This window comes from Clytia hemisphaerica, unplaced genomic scaffold (assembly GCF_902728285.1).
Source record: "Clytia hemisphaerica strain Z4C2 unplaced genomic scaffold, Clytia hemisphaerica genome assembly, whole genome shotgun sequence".
Lineage (NCBI taxonomy): Eukaryota > Metazoa > Cnidaria > Hydrozoa > Leptothecata > Clytiidae > Clytia > Clytia hemisphaerica.
In genome coordinates, this window is record NW_027103444.1 from 97,236 (window position 1) to 122,550 (window position 25,315).

At 34.9% G+C, this 25,315-nt stretch overlaps 1 protein-coding gene across 1 annotated transcript; it reads left to right on the forward strand.

Moving 5' to 3' along the window:
* The first annotated feature begins 3,580 nt into the window (after positions 1-3,580).
* Positions 3,581-14,116, forward strand: LOC136798176 (contactin-associated protein-like 2). The gene is made up of 3 exons (XM_067054758.1): positions 3,581-3,921; positions 10,088-11,622; positions 11,868-14,116. Exons 1-3 carry the CDS (start codon positions 3,665-3,667, stop codon positions 13,535-13,537), a joined length of 3,462 nt encoding a protein of 1,153 aa, XP_066910859.1. The 5' UTR covers positions 3,581-3,664; the 3' UTR covers positions 13,538-14,116.
* Positions 14,117-25,315: the final 11,199 nt, after the last annotated feature.

Here is a 25,315-nt window from a genome sequence, read left to right on the forward strand (position 1 = left end):
ATTTATTAGCGATATTGTTGCACCGTTTTGGCGCGCTTTCAAGTCATTGCTCTTCAAAACAAACCTTTGGTCCAGGTGTTCAACGAAGGGGATTAATCTTAATCTGGATCAGACAAAAAAGGAACACGAAAAGCAAGAGGTTTACAATGATCGATTCTAAAAGAAAAATTATTTTCGAATTGAGATTCGTGACAAAATGAAGTGCTTGATATGGTGAATTCAAATTTGGAAACAAAAACCGTTATTCAATGGATTGATAAATCGATTATGTTTCGATTCGATAAAAACAAATGGAACATTGTGAAGAGGTATCTTTCATAAACGTTGCAATTTCAAGAAGAATGTTTCATATTCTCAACTTCAGTTGAACTGGAATATGAGATTGTCTGTTCGTCTATGTTTGTTTCAGATTTTTTGTAGCCCTTAAAATATGGTTGGATTTTACAGAATTTTTGGATATTTATCTTGGATGTGTTTTGAGTATTCAGAGTTTTTAGTTATGGTTACTTTTTACTTGCTGATTCCCCTGGGGTTTTAGATTTAAACCTAATGTATTCACGGTATGAAGGCTGCTTTGCACACACCATGAAGTTGAATCTTAAGACTACAACTATCCAGGTCAACAAAAACATATTCGAGGTTTTATAATCTTCGTTTTTTTCTTCAGGATAAACTATCTTTTCAATAGACTGTATTGAATAATACACCTTTTTTATAGGAACAATAAGGCTCAAAGTTCTCAAATAATAAGAGCAATCTAAGATTGAACAATGCTGAGCATGTTGTGATAAATCCCAATCAATTTAAGGGTCAATGTAGTAAGAATTGGGCTATCAAGCCTAAGCTACGTCAAATGATAACAACAATTCGAGGTTCTAAAGTGCAAAAATAATAAGAACAGTCGTGCCTCAACATTTACTGGTTTTTATAAAAAATGAGTGTACTGACTGTGTCACCAAATCTGTTCACAATCTAAGAGATAAAAAGTGGGACGGCAATTTGATCCATCTTATCTTTTATGTAGTATGGACACTATGGTGTAATTAAGTGATAATCGCACATGTAATTAGATCACAGCTATACTTCAAAGTCGATTTGTCTATCACTGGTATTAAAGCTTCAGTTAGATATGGTTCAACTTCATACTTTCTGGGTTTAACTTGCTCACAAATGTATTTACCATCAATATTTTCTAATACGACTTAAATAATTTTATGTTTTTTTTGTCATGGCAGTTGCTCAGCATGAAATGTTCGATTTTGTTAGATTTCTTGGTTTATGGCCACATTAAAAGCCTTTGAAAGGTGACTTAGTCATGTCTATGAAGTGTAGCCTAAAAAGTTGTAAGTTTATTTCTCTTGGTTTGTTCTAGGCAACTTGAAGACTACCACATGGTGAAGGAAAAAAGCTCATAGTTAGACCCTACAGATCTCCCTTCCGTCAGCCTAGTATGGTTATTATTCAATATTTCCTGAGAAAAAACTGTTTCATTCATGTAGCTATTAAATTACGGTTGTTGTATTACGTTGTAGTTTTTGACCATGCTCCTGTCATCATTAGCACATGTCAGGTTGTAACATATTTTCTTTAACATGATGAGAAGTCTGAAATGTCATGCAGTTCTTTTTTCATGCTTCAGGTGGGTAATACGGTGGATGTCTCCATAGGATGCACGGGGGACACAAATTTGTTCGAATTATGGAAATTTCGAGATGTGGAGTAAGGTTTACCATTGACGTAATATAAATTAGATGGACTGTTAACTCTGTCATTAAAGTTGCATTTCTTTTCAAACCGGCTTAATTATTATCGAATCATTGTCAGCAAGACAATCTCTTTTCACTGGAATTTTCACTGTTAACTAAAGGGACAAGAATACTTCTTCGAGTTAAGGAGATATTCGAGATTCAAATTAAAGAGGTTGCATTGTATTGGGCATTCTCGTTAAAGAGAATGTATCGTTTCGATATAATAGAAATGAAATTTTTTCTGGGGGGACAGGCTTAAAAGGCTATCAAACGAAAGGTATAAAGGTGTGATTGTCAAGGAGGGCGACTTAGAAATCTGGAAGAAAAAGCGCATTGAATTTGAATCATATCACCTGCTAGTCCTATTCTGCTTTATTCTATATCGATACTTTGTTCTTACGTTAGCACGAGATCGAGGCTAGACTAATCATTGAAGAAAGGAAATACTAATAGTTTGCTTTATCTGAGACTCACTCCTCACTTCAATTTTAAAAATGGGTGGAGACACTATTAATCTAATCTGTAGAACTTTTTAGAAATAGCTTAGAATCTTGTTCCCATAATATAAATTTTTAAAGGGCCAGTAAATTTAGCCCAGTTTTAAGGGTCTATTTATTTAAAGGGTCAGAGACAGTATTTAGTAAAGCTTTAGGGCCTTTCCTTTAGAAGTAGTTAAAATAAAAAGAAAGTCCCTTAAAATTTTAAAGGGCTAGTAGATTTAAGACCTAGTATCAAGGGTCTATTTATCTAATGGATACTTAGGTATGCATTTTAATCTCCCTTTTAAAGAAATTTCCCTGGATACTTTTTGTAAACGCCTGTATATCTTTCCTTAAACCAATGAATGAACTACCCTTTTTTGGGATAAAGTTACAATCATTTTTCTTCTATTGCTTCATATATGAATAACTTTATCAAACTCTATATAAGGTCTATTACCTACTTTTTTGGTCCCAAAATTCGATTAATTTGGCGAGAAGAAAGTTGTATTATGACGTTTCCCCAATGGAGAAATTTTTGCTTTTTAAATCAAGTTTTGGAAAGATAGAGAGAGGGTTAGAGAGAAGCAACACGAGTTAATTCATATGAATCTGAACAAAGAAAGAAGTAATAATGTATACATTATCTCCCTGTGAATTTTGATATCAAATAATTAAAAAAAAAAAAGAATAAGCTTTTGCATAATTTATGCACTTTTTTTTTAAGAAATGAAAACAAAGGGCAACATTTTATAGTGCTAAAGAAATCAAAACAATACCACCCTTGTGTCAAATGTATTCAAAAGAAAACCTTTTCTATGGTCAACGATTGATAAATTTCTTTTCTTTTCTCTCTCACACACAAAACGTGATATCAATTCTCTTTTGAAATAATGAACTATGAAGTTAACAAATCAAAAGTTGATCACTTTGATTGGTTTGGGGGTAATGTAGGGTTTCAGTTCAGCTACTCCCTGATTTAGGTAAAGTTGCCCCCGGTATAAGGGAGTGTTGAGTAGTAAACAAACCCTTTTTCAGGGGGTCACGTATGTCGTGATTAGCTTTTTTGCTCCTAACAATAGACTTGTGCAAAATCAAAAAATCTAACTTTTCTTCCTTAATTTTTCGGGGGAAATTTTATTTTTGGGGGTAGAGTTCACATACGTGTTGGGTGTTGTCTTTAGGCGGAAACCTGCTCGGGACAAACATTGGTAATTAGCACCTTGGATAAGATGTTGTAATAATTTAATACATTTTGAATTTGAGATCGTTTGATCTGCTTAAGATCAAGTTGAGGTATTCCTGACAAGTTGTATATCATTTTAAAGTATTTCTTTCTATTAATATTTCTTTAGATTTACATGCTTAAAAAATTTGTACAGTTTACATTAAATACTCCTCCATAAGGAAGGGAGTCTCCAAACAAACTTTCCAAGAATGTCAAATTTATTGCTCCTGCTACTAGCGACCATATTGGCAATCTGCACCAATGTCACTGAATCATCAAACAGTTTGACGACTAGTTTTACTGGTAAACAATACATCGAATATAAAATTCCAGCCAGGATTGATGCCACCTCCAAAGATAAGATCACATTGAAATTCAGGACCATTGATGCATCTGGTGTTCTTCTTTACAGCTGTGGCGAAGAAGGAGACTTCTTGTTGTTGGAAATGAAGAGAGGCAAACTTGTGTAAGTGTCATTTATTAATTTTCACCTTTTCCCGGTTAATGCATGCACTGGCATGACCTGTTAGGGGGTTAGCACCCTTAACCTTATCATTAACGTAGTCGAATGTCCTTCCTTTAGTTTGCTTTATGTTTCACCTTTTCCTTGAGCTGTTTACTGGGAGATAAGCTGGATACTACCTGGGGTTTTGTAGAGGTCTGCGATTCAGACTAGATGGTCTATTGATTCGTTCAAAAACAGTTTCAATGGAAAAAAAGAAATCTTGTCACCTCAAACGAGGTCTAAATGCTCCCTTTTTCTTGGCTAGCTATCCAAAAGTATGGTGAACATCACTTCTCTCCTTGGATTTCTTAACTTTCTTAGCCTTTCTTCTTTGTTGTTAAAAATTGATCAGATATGCATTAAGTACCACTTTTTTAGGCATTGGTATGACCCGGCAGGGGGGTTAGAACCCTTAACCTCAACATTAACGTAGTCGAATGTCCTTCATTTATGCTGCGGTTGAATCTTATCAGATGTCTTTAGGCTTTCTAACGCACCTAACAGGTCCAATGGGCCTTTATTTTTAACAGACCCCTTAGTTAGTTTACAATATCTACCATTTTTCTCCTCGATTCGATTGCGTCTGTGTGATTGAATCAGGTCAGAGTTTCAGCTTGCCTTTATAATAGTTTTCCGATTATGGAAAGATGCAATTACGCTAGGATTAATAAATAAATAGTGCTTCCTCAGATCGCTTTCCTCCATTTAATGATATTTTATTTATCTCATTTTTTATTTCAATTGAGATACGGTCATGTTTGCTTGCATTTTCCACAGTTAATACGCTTTAAAATCCTTCAATTTTCTACCCTTGAAACCCTCCAAAGCTGGATTATCGATCCTTGAATGTCTAAGATTATCTTTAATGTAAATTTTGCAAAAACCACATTTTGTGCTTATCTCTTGACCGCAATTAAAGTGTTTCTCCTTTTTCTAAAAAAAATTAACACTAAGGATTTCATAGCGGTTTTAATCCGTTTTTGTGACTGAAAAAAGGTATCGATTTAATTTTGATGCATCTAAATGTAATACAACCACGTGTCGCTTACCTTTCATCACTGTTCAACTAAGTCAATTATAGAATTTGCAACAGTGCAAAAGCATTTTATTAAATACGATTCTTTGCCGTGTTAATTTCGGAGAGTTTTGTCTTCCGGATTTTGTGGAAAACGCCTAATTACGTTTTATTTCTGCCTTCTCGGAAATTGATTTAACCGGCTGTAAATCTAAATGAAAAACGATACCTCAAAGTCTTTTGACCTCAAAGTCGGTTGACATTTCTCAAAAAGTTTTGGAGCGCTCATTAATGTTTTTTTGCACGACTTAATTAACCCTCAGGTTCGTAAAATGTTGTTTTCACACCTTCTTCTTTTGTATCAATTGCTCTAACGAATGAAAAGTTCACACCTTTTCATAAAAGTTTTCATTGCAACCTATATCACTGTTTTTTGATAAGAATAAACTATATAAGAACATGAGGCTTCGATGGCCAAAATGTTGAGAACAAGTTATGAACATTTTAAGGCTTTGTGGATTCAAAAACACCCGTTTTCTTAGGAAAACGGGTAAAAATGGTCACAAAATGGTCAAAATAAGAACATTTTTAAGAACATTTTTAGGCTTGAAACCCAAAAAGTTTAGAACATCCCGAGGCTTCAAAATTTTTGGATATTCTTATAAAAAAAACCTATATCATCGTTGCTTTTCCTTCTTAATTTTTCATCAGTTCTTCAATCGCTCCCTTTCTCTTTCTGTAGTTTAATTCTACAAACTGTTTGTATCAAATTTTCACAGAATTTCATTCAACTTTTCAATTCCCGAAACGAAATAACTTGACAACTTTTAAATGTAGTCACTTCGCAACATAATATCCTCTTTAGATTCATCCATGTGTTTCTAAGATTTGAAATTTACTAGGATTGCGAGCAAAATCGCTAGCGAACAAAAACTTAGCCTGTATCTGCGTACAACGCACTTTTTCTGCTTTTTAAAACGTATTGTCGTGTGCTTTTTCCGAGTTCGGTACAAGCTACAGCTTAATATTTTGGTTGTATATCCTCGTAAAACATTCTAGGTCTGTTTCATTCCAAAGATACGACCGTTCAAAGGCCCGATGGGGGGTACTTAGGCAAAAATGAGTGCTGGGTATGTGCGGACGGTAAGGGTCGGTTTTTCACCTTTCAAAGTCTCTCTAAGGGTCAGAAAAATCGGAGAGTTTTGAATTAGTCTCTCTAAGGGTCGACTTTTCAGCTAAAATCAGTCCCTCTAAGGGTCGTTTTTCGGAGGTCCCGTCCGCACATACCCTTCATCCGCCAACCCTAGTACCCCCCCCCCCTCGGGTTCCAAGGGCACTACGAGTGAGGCAGTTGAAACTAGGAATACAATCCAATTGCCTCTCCACTTTTACAGACATACATTTTTCGTTGAAAACGCTTTCGTTTTTCAATTTTCAAAATAGCTTTTACACTGACAAATATTTTGGTTACAAAAAATAACCCCAGATTTTGTGGACATTATGTTTGATAATTGGTAAAACACGATGTTCTTCAATCAATGTTTTTTCCTTGAAGAATTACCATGTGTTTTGAAAAAAATCCCAAGTTATTTTACCAAAGGGGTATGTACAAAAATTATTTTCAATGAAAAATTTTTTTGATCGTTTAAAATCTTGATAACTTTATATCCCTGCTTTTGAATTTAATACAAATATTTAATTCAATAAGATTTCTTTTTGATATACACAAAAAAGGGACTAAAGCTACCCTAAAACGTGCGTCTCTTTTGAATCCTTTTGATTTATATGGACTTTAATGTCCTCCGATCAAATCGGTAGCTTTAAATCCCTGAGCTTATTTTTTATAAGAATTAGAATCTAGTTTAGACTATTTTAAATGCAAAAATTTGTGGGACTCTAAACTACCAGATTTTCGCATCTTTTGTAATCGAGTGTAAAAATGTTTATAGATTTCTACCCAAATTATTGCTGCCAAATCGATGCTTTTTTATGCTTTTCTCAACTAGAAAAATTAGAATGAAAAATTTAATTTCTTACAAAAAAATAACCAATTTAAACTAGCTTTATGAAATAAAAGAAGAACTTTCTGAAAAAGAAACCCAGCTGATTATCAACTGGTCAGAGTTCCAAATCAATGTAAAATTTTTATTTTGCAACATGTTATAACAAAGATCCCCTATGAGGATTTTCATAAATTTTTCAAAAATAAATCGTGGGATTTTTTGTCTCTTTATTTTGGGGGTATCTCTTGAAACATTTTTAGCCCCTTTAAGTTCCTTTAGAAATTTGAAAGCTTCATAAGTAATAGTAATGATATGACATTGAGGGAAATTAGGGATTAGTACCCCAGGTTTCATTTTGAAATAGCAAGAATGAAGATAGTCTGTACAAAAACCCGATATCTACGGCTAATTTCAAAATTCATTGCCGTACTACGCTACGATAATCGCGAGATACACTCTAGTACAGAGTAGAACGACGAAGTGAATATTCGACCAAGTACGCGATGGGAGAATTTAACATTTACATAATTTTCCTGAAAAGTGAAAATCTAGCGAGGATTCTCGATTTCTTAAATACCTAAACTAATTTTTAACACAAATATTTTAAAAATATTTCAAAAGTAGACAACAAAAGATCGAAAAAATATTCATGAAAATGTGTATTTTTTGATTGAAGATTAATAAATGAAAAATTGGTACCGAAACAAAAGATTCGCTTGAAAAAATATGTTATTTGGGTAAAAAATTTACAAGGTAATTTGGCCTCCTTTTCAATGGTTGTTGATTTAAAACGTTTAACAAACTCATTAAGATTTTCTTCACTTTTCTTTCAAAACAAAAAAAACTGAACTTTTTTGACGTAAATTTTGCGAAAGTGCAATAAGCTAATACAGGTGACCTAATGATTTTCAAGCCCATCCCTAATAGTCCATGCACAGATTTTTTTTCGTGTTATTTTTATAACATGTAAATATTATTTTCGAGCTATACAAAGTCTGACCGTTTATGTCTTTTTGTTTTAAATTTTTGTTCAATTTTCCCTCTCTTTCTCTCTCGTTAATGTTTGGTCGCGGACGCGTGCTTGTTTGTACTTGTCCGCGCGAGCGGCGAACTTGTGAACTTTTTTTAATTCCTTTTCTTTTCAATTTTTCGAAATAATATAAAAAAATGTTGGAATTTTTGTTTGCGAAATTCGAAAAATTATGATCAAACGCATTGTCTTGTATTCTTATTTTCATTATAAGACTCTTTAACATGAAGATTTTTTTATATGAATCTCACACCTTTTCATCTTTCCTAGCATAATCGCTACCTTTCACCATAAGCAAATTTTAAAGGCAATAAAATTTGATCGTTCTTCAGAAAAACCTGTTTGCGGATAAGAACACAAAGGAGAAAAAAGAAAATCAAAATATCAAACACTGGAAGATCAGATAACATTTTTAGTCTCGTGGTTAGAAACTCCGCCTTCTCTGTGTTCAATTTCTTTCCAAACTATGCTATCAAGATTTTAACTTCATGGTATGGTATTTAAATTTTAGAATTTAAAGACCAAAACTTAAAAGAGTTCGCTACTTAAAAACTATTTATTTTCAGGGCTTACGTAGGGCTTCAATATATTAAGGTGGCAAGCTTTCAAATTATATAATTTAAGCTGAATAAAAACATTGTTTACAAAGACAAACTTTATTAATTGATAAAGCTTTTTTTCCTTCGCCTTTGCACCCTGGGAGCGAAGTACGTGGTATCCTTCGAATGAGGTTTGCATAGTTTATAAATAAAATTACATAATTAACTTATTTATAAAAACGTAAATAAAACTTCCATGCGAAAGCTAGTAGTGGGAAGAATCTCAGTTGTCAGGCAGGTGGAAGTGAAATTCATTATTTTAAAAAATAAAAGTTTTTTCTTAAACTGAGTTCATTAATTAATTTTGTTATTTTTCCATTTTCTCCCTTTTTCGAAAGTAATTCCTATAGTTTGTGATTTTACCTTTATTTATATCGATATAATGCCCAATTTTTCAACATTTCTTCATTTTTATTTAAATTCAAACTGAGTTCATCAACCAATTTTATTAATTTTTTATGAAACAATATCTGAAGGCTCAATTAAATTAATAAATTTCTTTGTATACTTTAGAATCAAAAATTTTTCATCAAGTTTATGAAAAGAGATTTTTCCGTTTTGTTAAGAAAATAAGAAAAAAATCTTCTCTGGCACCCTACAGCCTCGACTTGAATAAGACGCCCGCCCTACTAAAAAGTTGATCTAGATAATCCGCACGATTCAATCCGTAATCTGTAATCCTTGTTCTATAATGTTGACCTCAATCATTTTAACCCGGGATTCATGAACTTACGAAAATGCTCAGTACATACATGTATCTATTCCCGTGTATATTCCTCAAAATAATTCCTGGTATAAAATAGTCAATAAAACAACTAAGGTATACCATATTCTGAAGATTGTTTGATGGAACCGAGGGTAGAGCTCATTTAAATTAGCGTTTATATCAGAACCAAAAAATTCAAATCTCATAACTACGAGGTGCAATCATCAATCGTTTCGGATAAAAGCTATTAAATGAAATATTCAAGGACCCAGATTCTCCAAATTTTACCCACAATTTTTGCTTTCTCAAGTGCGTCTCCACTATATATACCAATCGATTTCCTCTCCTCCCGCATGTCCAAGCACAAATCTTCGAAGAAGTTTTGGCTCAAAGGCTTCCAAAGCTTTTAGGTTTCTAGCATTGGATCTATAATACTGCTCTTTAATTGAAGTCTGCATGGAAGGGGAATGTTCAACTAGTTCAATAGGGTTGATTGGCTCTAATTCATTGACCTACCTATATATACAGGCATAATTGACGTCATCAGAGCCCCATAAACTTCAACTCGACACTCAAAAAGAGTGTTGATTTGTGTATAAAAATACATACAGTTGAGTCTCCTTAACTCGATCACGCACGGAAAACACTATTTCGTTCGAGTTATGGAGTAAGGTTTATACAGCATTGTAAATGGTTAACATTCGAGTTAAATAGGTTAAAGACACTCCACTGTACAACTGGTTTTTTCAAGCTTTCTTTCTTTTGTTTCTTCAGATACACTGGTAATTTCGGTTCAGCGGGAGACACCAACGATGGAGTGCATCAAATCATTATCAACAAGCAATACAATGATGGTAAATGGCACGAAGTCACCCTCCTCCGCAAAGAAGAAGAAGGTGAAACAGATGATGACCCGTTCCAAATTTTCATTCATATCACTGTAGACGATAGCACCATATCCAAGAAACCAGACGGCGCTTTTAAACAACTCAATCTCGACCAAAGTTTTCTAGTTGGTGGTCTCGGCAACAGACAACGTCTAGACAGGACATGTCTAGACCTCAACAACAGACGTAATTTCACAGGCTGTCTACAAGATGTCCATTTCAACAGTGTTAACTTGCTTTATGGTGCTAAGGAAATGTTCCGTCAATTTAAAGTTCACGGTGGCACGCTACCCTTCACATGCACGCTGGATTACGAGATCATCGGCTTCCATCACGAACAATCAACTCTGGTTGCTAAACGTAACATCTTAAAGAAAAACGAACTCAAAATCGCAATACAGTTACGTACGTTCGAACCCAATGGTCATATCTTTACTCATAAATCAACTGACGGTAGTGCCGTACTGGGACTTGTTAAAGGAAAACTTCAATTAACTCTATCCTTCTTGAGTTTGACGCAAAACGATGCAGCTACGGTCAAATCCAACATAAAACTCGATGATGGAGATTGGCATAATGTTGAAGTGACCATTAAACGAAATGAAAGCGAAATCTTCCTCAATGTTGACCATGAAAAGAAACGATTCAAATTCCCAGATCATTTTGAATTAATAGAACAATTTGGACTCCTTTCCAGTGAAGTTCGATTCGGTGGCAGTACTTTACAATTACCAGGTTTAGTCTCATGTTTCCGAAAAATCCAAGTCGACGGTGCTGAATTATCACTCAAAACCGGTAAAAACATTAAAAAGAACTCTCAAAAACTTATTTCCAACGTTTGTCAGATTCGTGATCTATGTTTCCCGTCGCCATGCCAACACGGTTCAACTTGTACCCAATTTCGTGGTAACTACCAATGCAATTGTGCCGGCACCGGTTACCAAGGGCGACAATGCCAAACATGTGTCTATAAACGCACGTGTGAGGAATACAAAGTAGCCGGTGAAACGAAAAGTGGGAATTATAAAATTTGTCCGAAAAATGAACATATTTTTAATGTTTACTGTGATATGAAGTCTGGTGCTACCATCATGAAACACAGCCTCAAAAATGATACTCAAGTCAGCAAAGGTGATCAATATGACGGCGGAGATCATTATTATCATAGTGTCAACTATCAAACCAGTTTGGAAAATATCAAAGAAATTGTCAATGTTAGTTTAACATGTCGTCAATATATTCGCTACGATTGCTTCAAGTCACATCTTCTGTATGGCATAGGGCGTTTGAGGGCGGTACATTTCAAGGGCGCCCGATGGGTGGACAAAGATTCGATTATTCAACACTATTGGGGAGGAGCAACACCTGATAGTCGTAAATGCGCTTGTGCAATGGATGGTTCTTGCGCACAAGATGCTAACGGTAATTGACTATATTTGTCATGAGGAATATTTTCAGCAATTCTAAATTAACTTTCGCTAATTCGAACTCAACAGAAAGTCTAATTTGCTCGCATTATAGAGAGTATTTTGCTAGGGTTTTTTCCTTGACGGGAACTAAGTATTAGTTCGAATTATAGATCGGTTAAAATAATAGAAGCTCGAAATAGTCCAATATAGCTTTTTCTGACTCACTAATAAACATCTTAATTTACTTTAACTTTCCAGGCTACCAACACGACTGCAATTGTGACGTTTTCGACAGCACATGGCGACATGATGACGGCTTCATAACGGATAAAAACCGACTCCCTGTTCTCGAAATGCAATTCAGTAAAGGCAAAGAAACTGATGGAAAATCATTCTTCACTGTTGGTGCATTAAAATGCTATGGTACTGTCCGTAAACCTACTCAACCACCAACTACTGTTAAAACAGACGCAACTGTACCCACATTGAAACCAATTATCATTGACGGTACAATGTTCTTCAATACATCGGAAGGGAAAATACCGGCTAAACCTATCTTGATTAATGGTCAATATTTTGTTAATAACTCTGGCGTATTAATACCGTTACCCAATTTGAATAACGTCACTATCAAAACCGAAGCTGCCCAAATTCCATCAGACACTATTGCATCACTTTTCTCTAAACCATGGCTCGTCAGCTTAATCATAATCGGGTCTATCTTATGCTTGTTGCTCGTGTTCATGCTCTACTTGTTATTCCGTAAGAACGTTTATGGAATCTTCATGAAATGCGTCTACGGGAATCATGCTACTAAACCGAGAATCGAAATCGAAGATTATAATCGGTATTCGACTGCAACCGAAGAAGAATCTGATTGGGATATTTATCGGTTATCAACAACGTTCCCAACAAGCACACCAGAGCCGTCTTATGGTCCAACAGATGATGAAAGCGTAACGATGCGGGTCCGTACACTTGAAGACGTACGCGGTAAACGTCGTTTTAAACGTCTTACAGGTTGGGGAAGCCGTACTGCCTCCGCTCCTACCGTAGTTGGGAGCCTCTCTAAATACAGCATTTCCGAAAAAGATGAATCTATCTGTTTCCCTAATCCAGAAGCCAAGGCTTTGCCAAATGACTATGAAACTAAACTGTCGTCGGAAAATAATTATGAATACGTCGAATCTGAACGTGCGTATTCTACCACGGCGACGGACGGTGAATGTGACTCTGTCATTGACGACTCTGTATCGGAATTCAGTCACAAATCGTCACATCACTCTAATGACAGTTCCATGAAAGAAAGTGAATGCTCTTCCCAAGCACCTATGAGACCGAATTCAAGAGCTACAGAGACCAGTAAAAATTCAGGGGATGTTGAGTGTCCTAACCGCATCGGCTTCCAAAATGCAGACCCGAACCAATCACAACAGAGACCAAACGGTATTCACCCAATCAAAATGAACGGTTCCACAAACCGGGAACCAGTCAAAGCCTACTATCCTGTCTTACCATTCAATGGGTACCGACAACCAGCCGTTCGAAGGGCACATCCAAATGATTATGGGTCACATTTAGCTATGGTCAATAACAACGGTAGCCGATGTCCGCGTTTTGTTGCTGTTAGCAACAGGCGACAGTCGAGTGGAAACGAGGCTTATTCGAATATGATTCATCAAACAATTCAAGAACGAGATGAACTGTCAGAGGAAGAAATCCAAGCCCAGTACGAGAATCCTCGAAATTCGGACGGCTTTTATGAACTCTATGACCATGGTGATAATGGGTCACCTAGCTCTGAAACTAGACTATTATTTGACGACGCGAGCTCTCGCGAAGAGTGCGTACGTGAAGCTGATGAGAAAATAAAACTTTTGAAAAAGAAAGTCATTGAAAAAGCTACCTCTGCTGATGAATGTACGTGATGTTTTGTTTATCATGTGATTAGAGAGGAGAAGATACCTGATTGGTTGGGATAGATCACGTGGGGTGATAAAGTGACTGTGATTGGTTAAAGGGATCAATCACATGACCAATAAAGGAGGGTTGTAATTGGACATTTACGTCTTTTAGTCACTATACAGATATTATATTAAAAGAAGATGAAATGGGACGCTGTACCAACAGAAATTATAAGAGCTACCCAATGGACAATGTTTAGCTCCTAAAATGTACCAATGCTGGTAAAAATCATTTGGGCCCTGGTATTCTCTAGTTGACAGGAAAAATTAGTTGAGGAAACATTAAAATGATTTTAAAAAGTGTGAAATTATTGAAAGACTGAACATGAATAAAACTAAAAAGATTTATTGAATATTAAAATTGTCAATTGTATTTTTGTAAAAGTAATTTATTGTCTTTTTTTTTGGAAGAAGAAAAATGTTGTATTTATTTTATTCAAGTTCCTTGTTTTATTTGAAAGCATTTATTTTTTTATTTCAAAAACTTTTTATTTACAAAATAGTATCGATTTTACAAATAATGAAAATGAAGTGAATGTAATGAAGATGTTAACCCATTCAATGCCATCATTCCCATTCGAGTTCTACTGCATTCCCCGAAAATGAGAATTGGGGTTCAGATTTCTTGTTGCCATGACGTGGTCTGACGAAATTCCGTATTCTAAACTATCCGGATGTTGAAAGTTTTCCAGGCCCGGCGGAACAACTGGGGAGGCTGAAGGCTCGAAATAAGATAAATTCGCTAGGAATTTGAGACAAGAAATCTCATTTGCTCAAAAGTGGGGAGGCTTAAGTCTCCCCAGTCTCTCCGCTTCCGTTTTCCCGTCCTTTCAGAGAAAATTCCTACATCAGGTACTAGATAAGTTGTCTGGTATCGAGAATTGTCGGTATATTCTGGTACATCAATAAAAGAGTGTGCACGTTTTTTTTATAAGAACAAACTATATAAGAACACAAGGCTTCGATAGCCTATGCACAGCCTTCAGGAACATTGTACTGATTGAAAGAAATAGTTGAATAAATAGAGTACGAATATATGTAGGTAATGAGTAAACAGTGTATTTATGATTTTTAGTTGCTGGACAAAGTACAATCATGGTTGAAATATATTTAAAGTTCCGGCGAGAAAGTCGATTTTGGGCTATCGCTTTGATTTAATCAAATATTTCAATTTGGGAGGGGTTGGCAGACTTCCAGGCTATACTCTGAGCCTTATTGGACTATTTTTGAACTTTTGGATCCTCAGATCCTCAGATCCTCAGGTCCTCCTAAGTCTTAAGTCTAGCGTTAAAACTCAGAGTTAAAACTCTACACTTCGAACCTACTTTAGAGCACTTACAACAATCGATTGTGGTTTCAGTATACTCGACCACAGATTTCTGTAAATGGAGTGCTTTAAGCTTTTCCAAGTAAAAAAAAGTGAATATCGCAAAGAAATAATAAAATTCCGCAAAGCTTCTGATTGGTCAAGTGTTGAAATTCTATTGCAATGTCACGTGACCAGGGTAGTATTTCCTACCGAACCACAACACACTTTTCAGCCAAAGTACTCAATCTAGCCCTTCTAAATCTTTGTACTTGACTTCGGTTAACCCTATTATTATCAAGCTTTTCGGGCTTCCTATTCTCAACAGGCCTCAACAAGGGGGAAGTGTTTTCCACTAGCCTTGCATAACTTTTGATCTAGAAAAACTATGGACTTGAAACTTGACAGAAATGTTCTGTACCATAAAAGCAATTCATAGAAAGAAATTTGAGTTGATGACGTCATCATGAAGGTGATTGTGTGATTTTTTAGAAGGATACTCAAAAGTGGAATATAATCAAAAAAGATTTTTAAAAATCAGAAAATTAAAAAGAAAAATAAATAAGAAGAAAATCAACTTTGAATAATTATCATTTTCATGAGTGACTCTTTGAGCTCGATATGAAAATTGTGTTCTTAGCGCTATTCTACAAGATTTTTCTCTGTTTTTGTTTTTCAAATGCTTTTATACTTTTTTTTTTACTTTTTGATAATACTCTACTCCTGATTATCTTTTCAACGATGAGCACAAAACTACCATCTTATTGGAATTTTATCAAAAGTCAAAGCAATTTTTCACCGCAGCGATTATATTGAGACAGACTTTAATATTTCATAATTCTCAAAGAAATTTTGAAATTGGAGATGATTTTGAAATTTCTTTTTTTAAACAAAAATCTAATGAATTTTAATGATTTCTTCTGAAGTGAAAGATTTTTACAAAAACGGTTTTGCAGTTTTGCTTGGACTAACCAGTGAGACTGGTTACTCGCTCCGTGGTGAAACCGCCTAAGTTTAAAACTATCTTACTATTTTGTTTTTAGGTTCAAACAGAGAAAGAAAGCTATTTTTCGAAAACTTGTTTAAATCACTATCGAGTAATTGATAAGCGTCTCCTACTAATAAGTTTTTAATTCACTCGGGTTGATCTTATTACAATCTTATGCTTATATCTATTCCATATTCCTTATGGCTATTAATTTTGAAATCAGACCCCCGGTTACCACCTTATAGGTGGCGAATACGACTTGGGTGAGTTGGTAAAATGTCCTGGTCTGATTTGAATACACGTTTTTTTATAAGAACATCCAACATTTTTGAAGCCTTAAGATGTTCTTAACTTTTTGAGTTTTAAGCCAAAAAATGTTCTTAACATGTTCTTATTTTCAGAATCTTTCGAGCCTTTTTGTCCATTTTCCTAAGAAAGCAGGTGTTTTAGAGCCCAGAAAGACTTAACATGTTCTTAACTTGTTCTTAAGATTTTGTCCACCGAAGCCTTATTTTCTTATATAGTTTGTTCTTATAAAAAAAACGTGTAAGTTGCAAAAACAATCTTCCCATGCATTTACACTCCCTTATCTCACAGACCCGGTGGAACTTTTTCCTAAGTAGGGATAAAAATTCCTATTGAAATCCCGAAGGGGGTAGCAAATTCTATTGTTCCAAGGTTAAAAAAAATCCAGTTGGGATGGTTTTTTAGGTGCAGTTTTTAAACATTGAATTTTGAGTTGGGTTGAAATCAAACTCAATTTCCCACCAGTAGCACTGAAATTCCAGGGTATTTCCCCCAAATTTTCCATTGGGGCTTGTGTTCTAGAGGGCCTGTTACAAAGACGTGTTTTTACAGGCAGGAGATCGCAATTAGAAAGCTTAAAGGGACATAAAAGTAAAAAATGTAAAACATTGCGCGAACCACTGCTTTCATGGCCTTTTAAAATTTTCTTAACTTCTTCTTAAGATTTGGTCATCGAAGCCTTGTGTTCTTATAGTTTGCTCTTACTATAAACGTGTATAATAACTCGACTAGGGGGTACATTAGATAAAGATATTAATTATGAATCAATTTTACTCTGGGGCTTTATATGTTTAGTAGACTCCCTGATCCGACAAATGGTTGACAATGGTCGACTTCATGAGTTTTTTTGTTTTTTTTCTCAATTAATGGGTTTTTTCTTTGAACCATCTTCGAAAATTATTACGAAAAAAGACTTTTTGTTTAACTTTCAATGATTAAAGAAAGCTTCCAGTAACCTGATAACAGATGGCCATAATTTTCTATTTTTTACGCGCGTGGTAGAGGGAGGGTATACCTCTGTAGGTTCTTAAAAATTACTCATTAAGTAGGAAATCGATAAAGTTGGGCCAAACTAGGGAGGCAATTTTTTAAAGTTGGTATTTTTTGGCTAAAAACTGCTGATTCTAAGGTGCAGAGTTCCCAAGGGGAGTCGAAATTTAGTAATCAAAAGCGCCTTTTTGCAACCTTTGACTTTTGGCACCCCTCAAAAATGTCCACATGACAGTTGCAAAATCTCCATTCGAGTTCGAATTCGGCTGCACGCATCCCCTCTGATATATTTTGATCTATCAAAATAAATTCTGGGAATGTGCGCAGCCTAAGTTCGAATTAACGAGAGACAATTGTAATTTTAGTAACACGTTTTTTTATTTATACAAGGAACACGTTTATAAGGAACTCGAGGCTGAAAATAGTTTTAAAAAAATAAGGAATTGCTAAGGAGCTGCTAAGGCTCAGAATAAGAAATCAACTTTAAGGAAGATTAAGAGTAACTTGAGCTTTGACACTTTTCGAAGTTTTTCAATAACGTAAACAAAAAGATGATAAAATGTTGATGAATACGACATTCAATGTGTCAAAAAGAGAAAATATACGGAAATTATACTTATACCGGGTGCGCCACAAAAAAGTTTCTCTCTTTAAAACTAATTTTCTCAAAATCTAGAAATTTTAAAAGAACCGTTCCTATTCCATTGGAAAGAACAGAGATAAACTTAAATTTTGATGGGTCATTTATTAAATTTGATTCATTAGATCAAAGGTTATGCTCAATTAAATAAAAATGTTACTTTCTGAAAGTGCTCGAAACCGTTAAAAATCAACCTATCAAATTAAACCAAAGCATAATTACTTGATGCATCAGTATTTTCGTTTCGCAGTCAAAAAATGTTAATTAGCTGTATAAATGGCCTTTTGTTATATAAAGGATGGTTGAATTTCAATAAAAGGCAGAAACTTCGTCGAAAAAGGCCAAAAATTCATAAAATTACCCCAAATATAGGTTCCGAGGTACATCCAGCCTTACATAGACTTTATCCAATCTAAAACCAAAAATCTGAGGAAAATTTCGGTAAAAGTAAATTAAAGTGATTTTGATGAAGATTGTAAAACCCTTCTCACCTTTTAGTTTCAAGATTTATGTGTTTAATTACTGAAAAATGCTTTTAATCATGTAAAGGCTATTGCAATTGCCAATTTTAAAGTAAAAATTTGATAGGTCGATTTTCAACGTTTTCGAGCACTTTCTGAAATTAACTTTTTCATTCAATTGAGCATAACTTTTGATCTAATGAATCGAATTTAATAAATGACCCATCAAAATTTAAGTTTATTTTTTTCTTTTCAATGAAATTGAAATGGTTCTTTTAAATTTTTAGATTTCTATAAAATTAGTTTTAAAGAGAGAAACTTTTTCGTGGCGCACCCGGTACAAAATACAAAATACTAAGCAAATCCAAACTTAGCAGCTAAATAAATTAGGAACTGGATAAGGAACTTTAAGGCTGAAATTCTCTGGAAAAATAAGGAACTCCAGGATCAGAGCCAAGTTAAGGTTTCTATTAAAAAAACGTGTGTAAAATGAAAAATGAAAAAGTGTGTTGCAAATAAACAAAAAAGAAATTACAAGTCAAAATTGTGTGATTTTAAAATTACTCATTTTGCCAACACAAGCTTTCATCCAATCTGTAGCACCCCATACTTTCACATTATAAAATTGTTCAGCTTGCGTATTATCGGTCGTGTGGACTTCTTCGCCGTTTATAATTATCGAATATTTATAAACACCTCCACTCTTGTATCGTTGATGAAGCTCCATTTCATAGATTGTATTCTGTGTCAAGCCATTATGAAAATAGGAGTACTGCGATCTTCCACTGACAGAATTTGAGATCTCAAACCTGTTATTTTCTTTAAAAGAAATAAAAAAAACCATTATTCAAAACATGGTTTATATTCAATGACTTTAATAGGATTGAATTAATCTAGTCCCAATAACAGAAATTGGAAAAGTCTTATCCACAGAATTATTCTAATTAAATTTCCCAAAATTTCAGATAATTACTTTCAACCTTTTCCATGCCCATGTCAAGTATATTTGACATTGTGGAAATTTTTCGACAGGCCCATGTCCAGTATATTTGACATTGGGCCTGTCGGCTAACAACAGAGGAGGACAAACATGTACATGTCATCGGCTGCTCAAAATACTTTTTTCATTTTCTCCCGCCGAAAACAACTGCATCACCTCAAAAACTTTTGTCAATTTTTTGCCACCCCCCCCCCTGGGCACGGAAAGGGGAACGTCTACATAGTACGTACGCACTAAGGGGGGTGGGGTTTAGCCATTTGCGTACGCTTGCGTACATGGGGGAGGGGGTACTCAATTTTCGAAATTTTAGTGCGTACGTACTATGTGGACGGTCCCAAAGGTTAAAATGATTACTGGTATCAAAGAAGAGCTGATAATACGTATTTCAACCAGTATAGTTTAGCAGTAGAAAGACCATGAAAATACCATCCGCGATATTAAGTTCCATTGAAGTAGTTCGATTATCCAATGATTTAGCGTTCAATTAGCTCTGGGTGTACGCTTATTAGCGAGTTTATGTATTGGCACTTTTGAGGACGGGGTAGAGTAACTGAAGCGATTTGGAAAAATCCGCAATTCTGACCTGCAAAATCGAGGACGGTAAAAGTGCTGATTTACCGTCGTCCTCAGTTGGTCATGATCTAGTCAAATTAGAACCTTGCCGTCTCTGTCGCTGAAAAACACACCATACATAAACTCGGTATTATCTGAGTTGAGGGGGATTTCACTTTGGATAAATAAGAAAAATTGCGTGAAGCAGGAAAAGGTATCTCTTGGTTCCAGGATAAAGATTATCCGCTTGCGTGGACGAGTATTAACGAAGGAGGTACATATGGTGTTTTTCCAATTCATCATGAATATTCTTAGCCTTTTGGCAAAATATTCTTACGTTATGCTAAGGTTTAGATCCAAACCCGTTTAAAATCTAGCATGTAATACATACCTCATGCAAAATTTTGGCAGTTTTGTAGAACCTTTTAGCATTGCTCGGAAATAATTGGTAATTTAATGGTAAAATACTCTAAAAAAGGCATTACTTCTCAAAACAATACGTCATAAAGAATCTGACGTTACAAAGTTAAACTGCAATGCAATGACAATGCAATGTCAGGGTATTATCTAGCGCTATCAGTAAGCATCAAAAAGCTAATAATACTCAGAGAACGAGGTTGGGTTTATTCTTATCATATTCTTAATATTTGGCTGATTTCATATATATTCTTATAAAAAAACGTGTATATTAGAGCAAAGCGTTGTTTTGGCGATAGTGATGGTCTACTAGGGCTGGTCTCCATTTTCGCGTGGCATGAGCGAATTGACGTTTTTGTATAAGGTCATTGGTAGGTTGAAAAATGAAGCAATTCCATTGGTCGAAATTGATGTAACTGATGAAAAAAGTAGAACTTCCTTCAACTTTTTTTTGTTCGCGCGAAACTTTTTTATGACGTAATCTTTTCTTCAGGCAAAAAAGGTTAAGAAAAAACTGTCGCCCATTTCGCGCGAAAAGTGGAGACCAGCCTTTATTCATAATACGAATGACCAATGGAGAGTCTTATGAGAGTATTAAAATTTTCCACCCAATACTCACTTAAAAACAATAGAAAAAGTGACGTATTGAGTGGAACAAAAACAGAAAAGTTGCATAATTTCGTGAAGTCATTGCAGTGGTGCATATCATGATTATATAATGGGTTATAAACGAATCTAGTCTTTTAGTCGACAGTGTATACTTAGACTTACGTGCGTCGATATATACGGAGGGAACACGATAACCATATCTAGGAGAATTAATATGAATTGAATCTGGTTGAGCTGTCATTAATATGATATTACACCAACCAGGGTTGATCGTTGTTAAATGAAATTTGAACTGAACTATCCATTCAGCTGAAAGGACTGGGAATGTGTGTAACAAATTGTCCCTTTTCAAGTCTTCCTCTGTAAAAAAATAAGAAAGTAAGGAACTACGTTAACATTTTTTTTCGACTACGATTATTAAGTCCAGACATAATTTTCACGTAATTAATTTCGCAAAATTTTACTTAAAGAACTCGTTAAGTTTAGAGACTACGTATTCAACTAACGTTTCCAGACCATCTAACAAGAACGACAAATAACTATTAAAAACGACAAAAGAATGATAAATGATAAAGCTAAAACATTCTTCGGTCGTGTTCAGACCTGAAAGTTTAAGTTTAAGGTTTAAGTAGTATTTTGTTGATATGGGAATTCAATTATAATCACTTTTCTTTTGTTATCATCGATTGGCGATCTCGAGGAATCTCCTTTCCTAACTTGAAATCATGTCATCTTCTCTCTTGAGATAATTTGAAACAAAAAAGATTTCAGGGAATCCCTCTGCGAAACACTAATTCGTGTTCGTTGAAGCCATTACTGCTAGAGATGCTCCGAGCGTCTCTATGTCATAAATTTCACGTTCTTTATTCTTCATTTACAAAAGGAGCATGCTTTTCACTTGCGAATTCTGATTTCGTCTATTCAGAAAACTGTAACGAAATCGTAAAAAACTTTTTTTTTAAACCAGAGGGTGATTTCTTTTTAAACTTTGGTTTAACTAATGAGAAGCGTGCCGTTAAATACAAAAGGAATATAAAAGAAACATGTAGACCTAATTGCTTTAAACCTTGGTCTGAGCACGACCTTCGTGTGCACAGAGTTGTTAAAAGCAAATTAACTTTTTTAAATGCTCAAATGAAAGATATTTATCCAATGGTTCCAAAAAATATCACAACATATACCTGTCGAAATCGCGAAAAAAAATTGTTTCATTTGAAAGAGGACCTGCTTGGGAACACATAATATTACTACGGAAAACCTTGCGATTTTACAGACGCGAGCTGCCAAGCCATGGCGTATATCCTGACACTCGATAACAACACTGGGAGAGCGATGCTCACGAGTACCATACGACACATCACAATGCCAGTCTAATCTACCCGCACTTTTGTATTAGAATTCCCTTCACATGGCATGGTTTGACCCGGGTGAAAGCAAATTTGCTTGCCAAGTGAATCGTAGTGAGCATCAAAAGCAGGCCTTCTAGGCGGGAGTCAAGGATAATGACCACTATACCACAACGCCTTTTTGAATGCTCCATGGCTAATTTATGACAAAAGATACTTTAATGTAGTTGATTGTCTATAATTATCCTCATTTCAGTGAACGCGAAAGGAACACAGTTTATTGTCCAATATGTTCCTTAAGGGACATTATTGTCACTTTAAAGACAAGGAACGAATAATTTATTCCTTAATAACCTTTTTGTTCACTTTAAATTTTGAGAAGAAACGTTTGTTCCTTGATGTTCCTTACTCTAGGGAACATTTAAATACCTTTGAAAAGGAACATTCTTTTAATTTTTTGCGAGATAGATATGTTCTCCATGTTATAAGAACAATGTAGGCATTTTTGAAAGAGGAACAGCTTGTTTAATCTTTAAAGAAAAACTTGTTCCGTTTGATGGATGTACAAATCAAAAACTTTTACTCCGTGTCTATTTTTGATTGGACCATTCCTTACATGGGGGTCTACATTCGATAATTTCACAAAGACAAATTACGATGATCCAATCAAATTCATTTCTGCTGTTTGAAATTAAAGTTAAAAAAAATCCTACAACCCCCTTGTATATACCTATAAAAGCGTGCTATTTCGGAAAGAGCTTTAATCAGTGGCGTTCAGCCATGAAATCGACTAGTCGATTTTTGCTGGTTGACTGGAAAGCTATGAATGGCGCTGCTCATGCAAAAGGAAACTAATACTTCGAGTAAACGCCCATGGAATGTTTGGTTGTCCACTCAAGAATTGTCTACACCAGGATTTTAAAAGCAGCCGTGGTTTACGTAAACATATCGATGGGAAATACCCATGGTACTACTATTTCGACAAAGAGCCCAATGTTCAGCGTGATGAGATCGAAACATTTTACCTTATCGTAAAAAGGTTTGTACGTCCAAAAAGCCTTCTTTTTCATTAGATGAAGGGATCGGGAAAACATTTCTCCTTTGCTTACTACGACTTGTGGAGGAGGGAAAAACTACAAGGAAGCCACACAAATAGCCAAGAGAGCAATGAATTTTTCGTACAAGCCATTGGTAATAACGAATGCGACAGGAATTTGACAAATGAATACGTAGATTGCTGTTTTGCTCCCCGAGCATATTAATAAACTTTTTGCATACTTTAGAAAATGAGTGGAAATTATCTTCTTCGGCATCATTAAACTATATCAAGTCTATTGGGGATATGTTAGATTTTCGAAAGTCGCATGGGTTTCTGATGACGATTTACGACGTTTTACAGTGACAGAAGTTTATTTAAGAAGAGCCAGAGAGAATTTGGGAAAAAAGAAAAATCTTGAGTGTCGAGGAACCTTGACACTTAGAGACTTTGATTTCAAGAAATAGCTGGGCAACAATTGAGGAAATGGAGCGGGTCATTCCATTTCATTTGAAAACATTCAAAACTATAATTGAAAAGTGCCAAAATGAGAGTGGACTTGTCACAAAAAATGATATGGTGTTTTGTATTCGATTTATTACCACCATGCTTTTTCTGAGAGTCAAATGCTCAAGACCAATGACTTTCAGTTTTTGACAGTTGCAATGATTGAAAAAAGCTAGAAAAATAAAGGCTTCATTGACCCAACAGATTCAAAACTGCATCAACTTTTATTTTTGACACTTTAATTATAACTGATGACGTCATGGAAATTATTGATCTATACATCAAATACGTAAGAACTCGCCTTCAACCAAGATGTGAATCTCTCCTAATATCGACAACGGGTCACAATATCAATCTTTGACATCTGCAATGGTAATGTTGGTACATCGGCAATCGGTAAGAACATTAATCCGACTCGTTATCGACAATTATTGAACTGAGAGCAGTGATAGACTTTCTGTTGAAGAACAAAGGGTTATTAGTGAAGACCAAAAGCATAGTTCAAGAGTTGCCAAGATTCATTACAAGAAAAAGCAGTCTCGTATTGTTGCAGTCGAAGGTAAAAAATGCCTGGACAAGATGACTGATACGGTAAGGATAGAGAAAGATATGATGGCTATGTACAATAACATTGATACCCAATTTGATTCAAGAGTAATTGAAAGAGCCGAAAATAATTGAAGAAGCTCAACCAGGCTACTCAGGTGGTCAAGATTTTTACAGTCATCAAGTGACTTTGAAATAGTCCTATCAACCTTCGTCGACTAATGTCTATTTGCCTAACGAATTACTAAGGACTTGTCAGTGACACACATTGGAAACGGTTTTAGTAAACAGCCCGTAGCTACTTCAAGCAATAAAAATGACTTTTTTAGACCTAAGAAAAGACACTACTACTATCCAGGACACCGCTAGAAAGCAAAGTAAGAATGCACGATTTACAATTGAGGAGGACAGGTGTCTAAGAGCAGGTATTGAAAATATGGGAAGTTATGGACTCAAATATTAAAGGACAAGGATTTCGATTTTCATCCAACAAGAACAAGAGACAGTTTACGCATGAGAGCAGATTCGGCGGCATTTAAAGCTGGCTGTAACTTACAAAGATGAATGAAATTGTATTTTCAAAACTATTTTTTTTATAATAACTTATATTTCTTTGTTTTCCTTGATGTTGTTTTAATTGTTTCCAAAGCTCAAATTTATGAAAATCTTTGAAATACTTTTCTAAGTGATTCGAAATGAATATGGAAAGAGTCCTAAATATCTCTGATGTCTCATTTTACAAAACTTTTGAGAAATTTTTACCTAAGAAGAATTCATGAGTATTGAGTTTTACTATATTTTAAGGTATAAGATAATAATTAAGAAAATATTTGAAACCATTTTTATCCTTAAGAGTTGATAAACTTGTAGGAAACACATTTCTTAGCTTGCTAAAGTGCATCTTAATTGAATTTACTCGTCTAAATATCAAAAGTAATGCGAATCCTACCGAGTCTGTCAAGATTAAAACCAAAATATTTATGTAATTAGTAGTTTGTTAAGAAAATGTTGTATTTATTTCTTTGTCCGAAAAAGAAA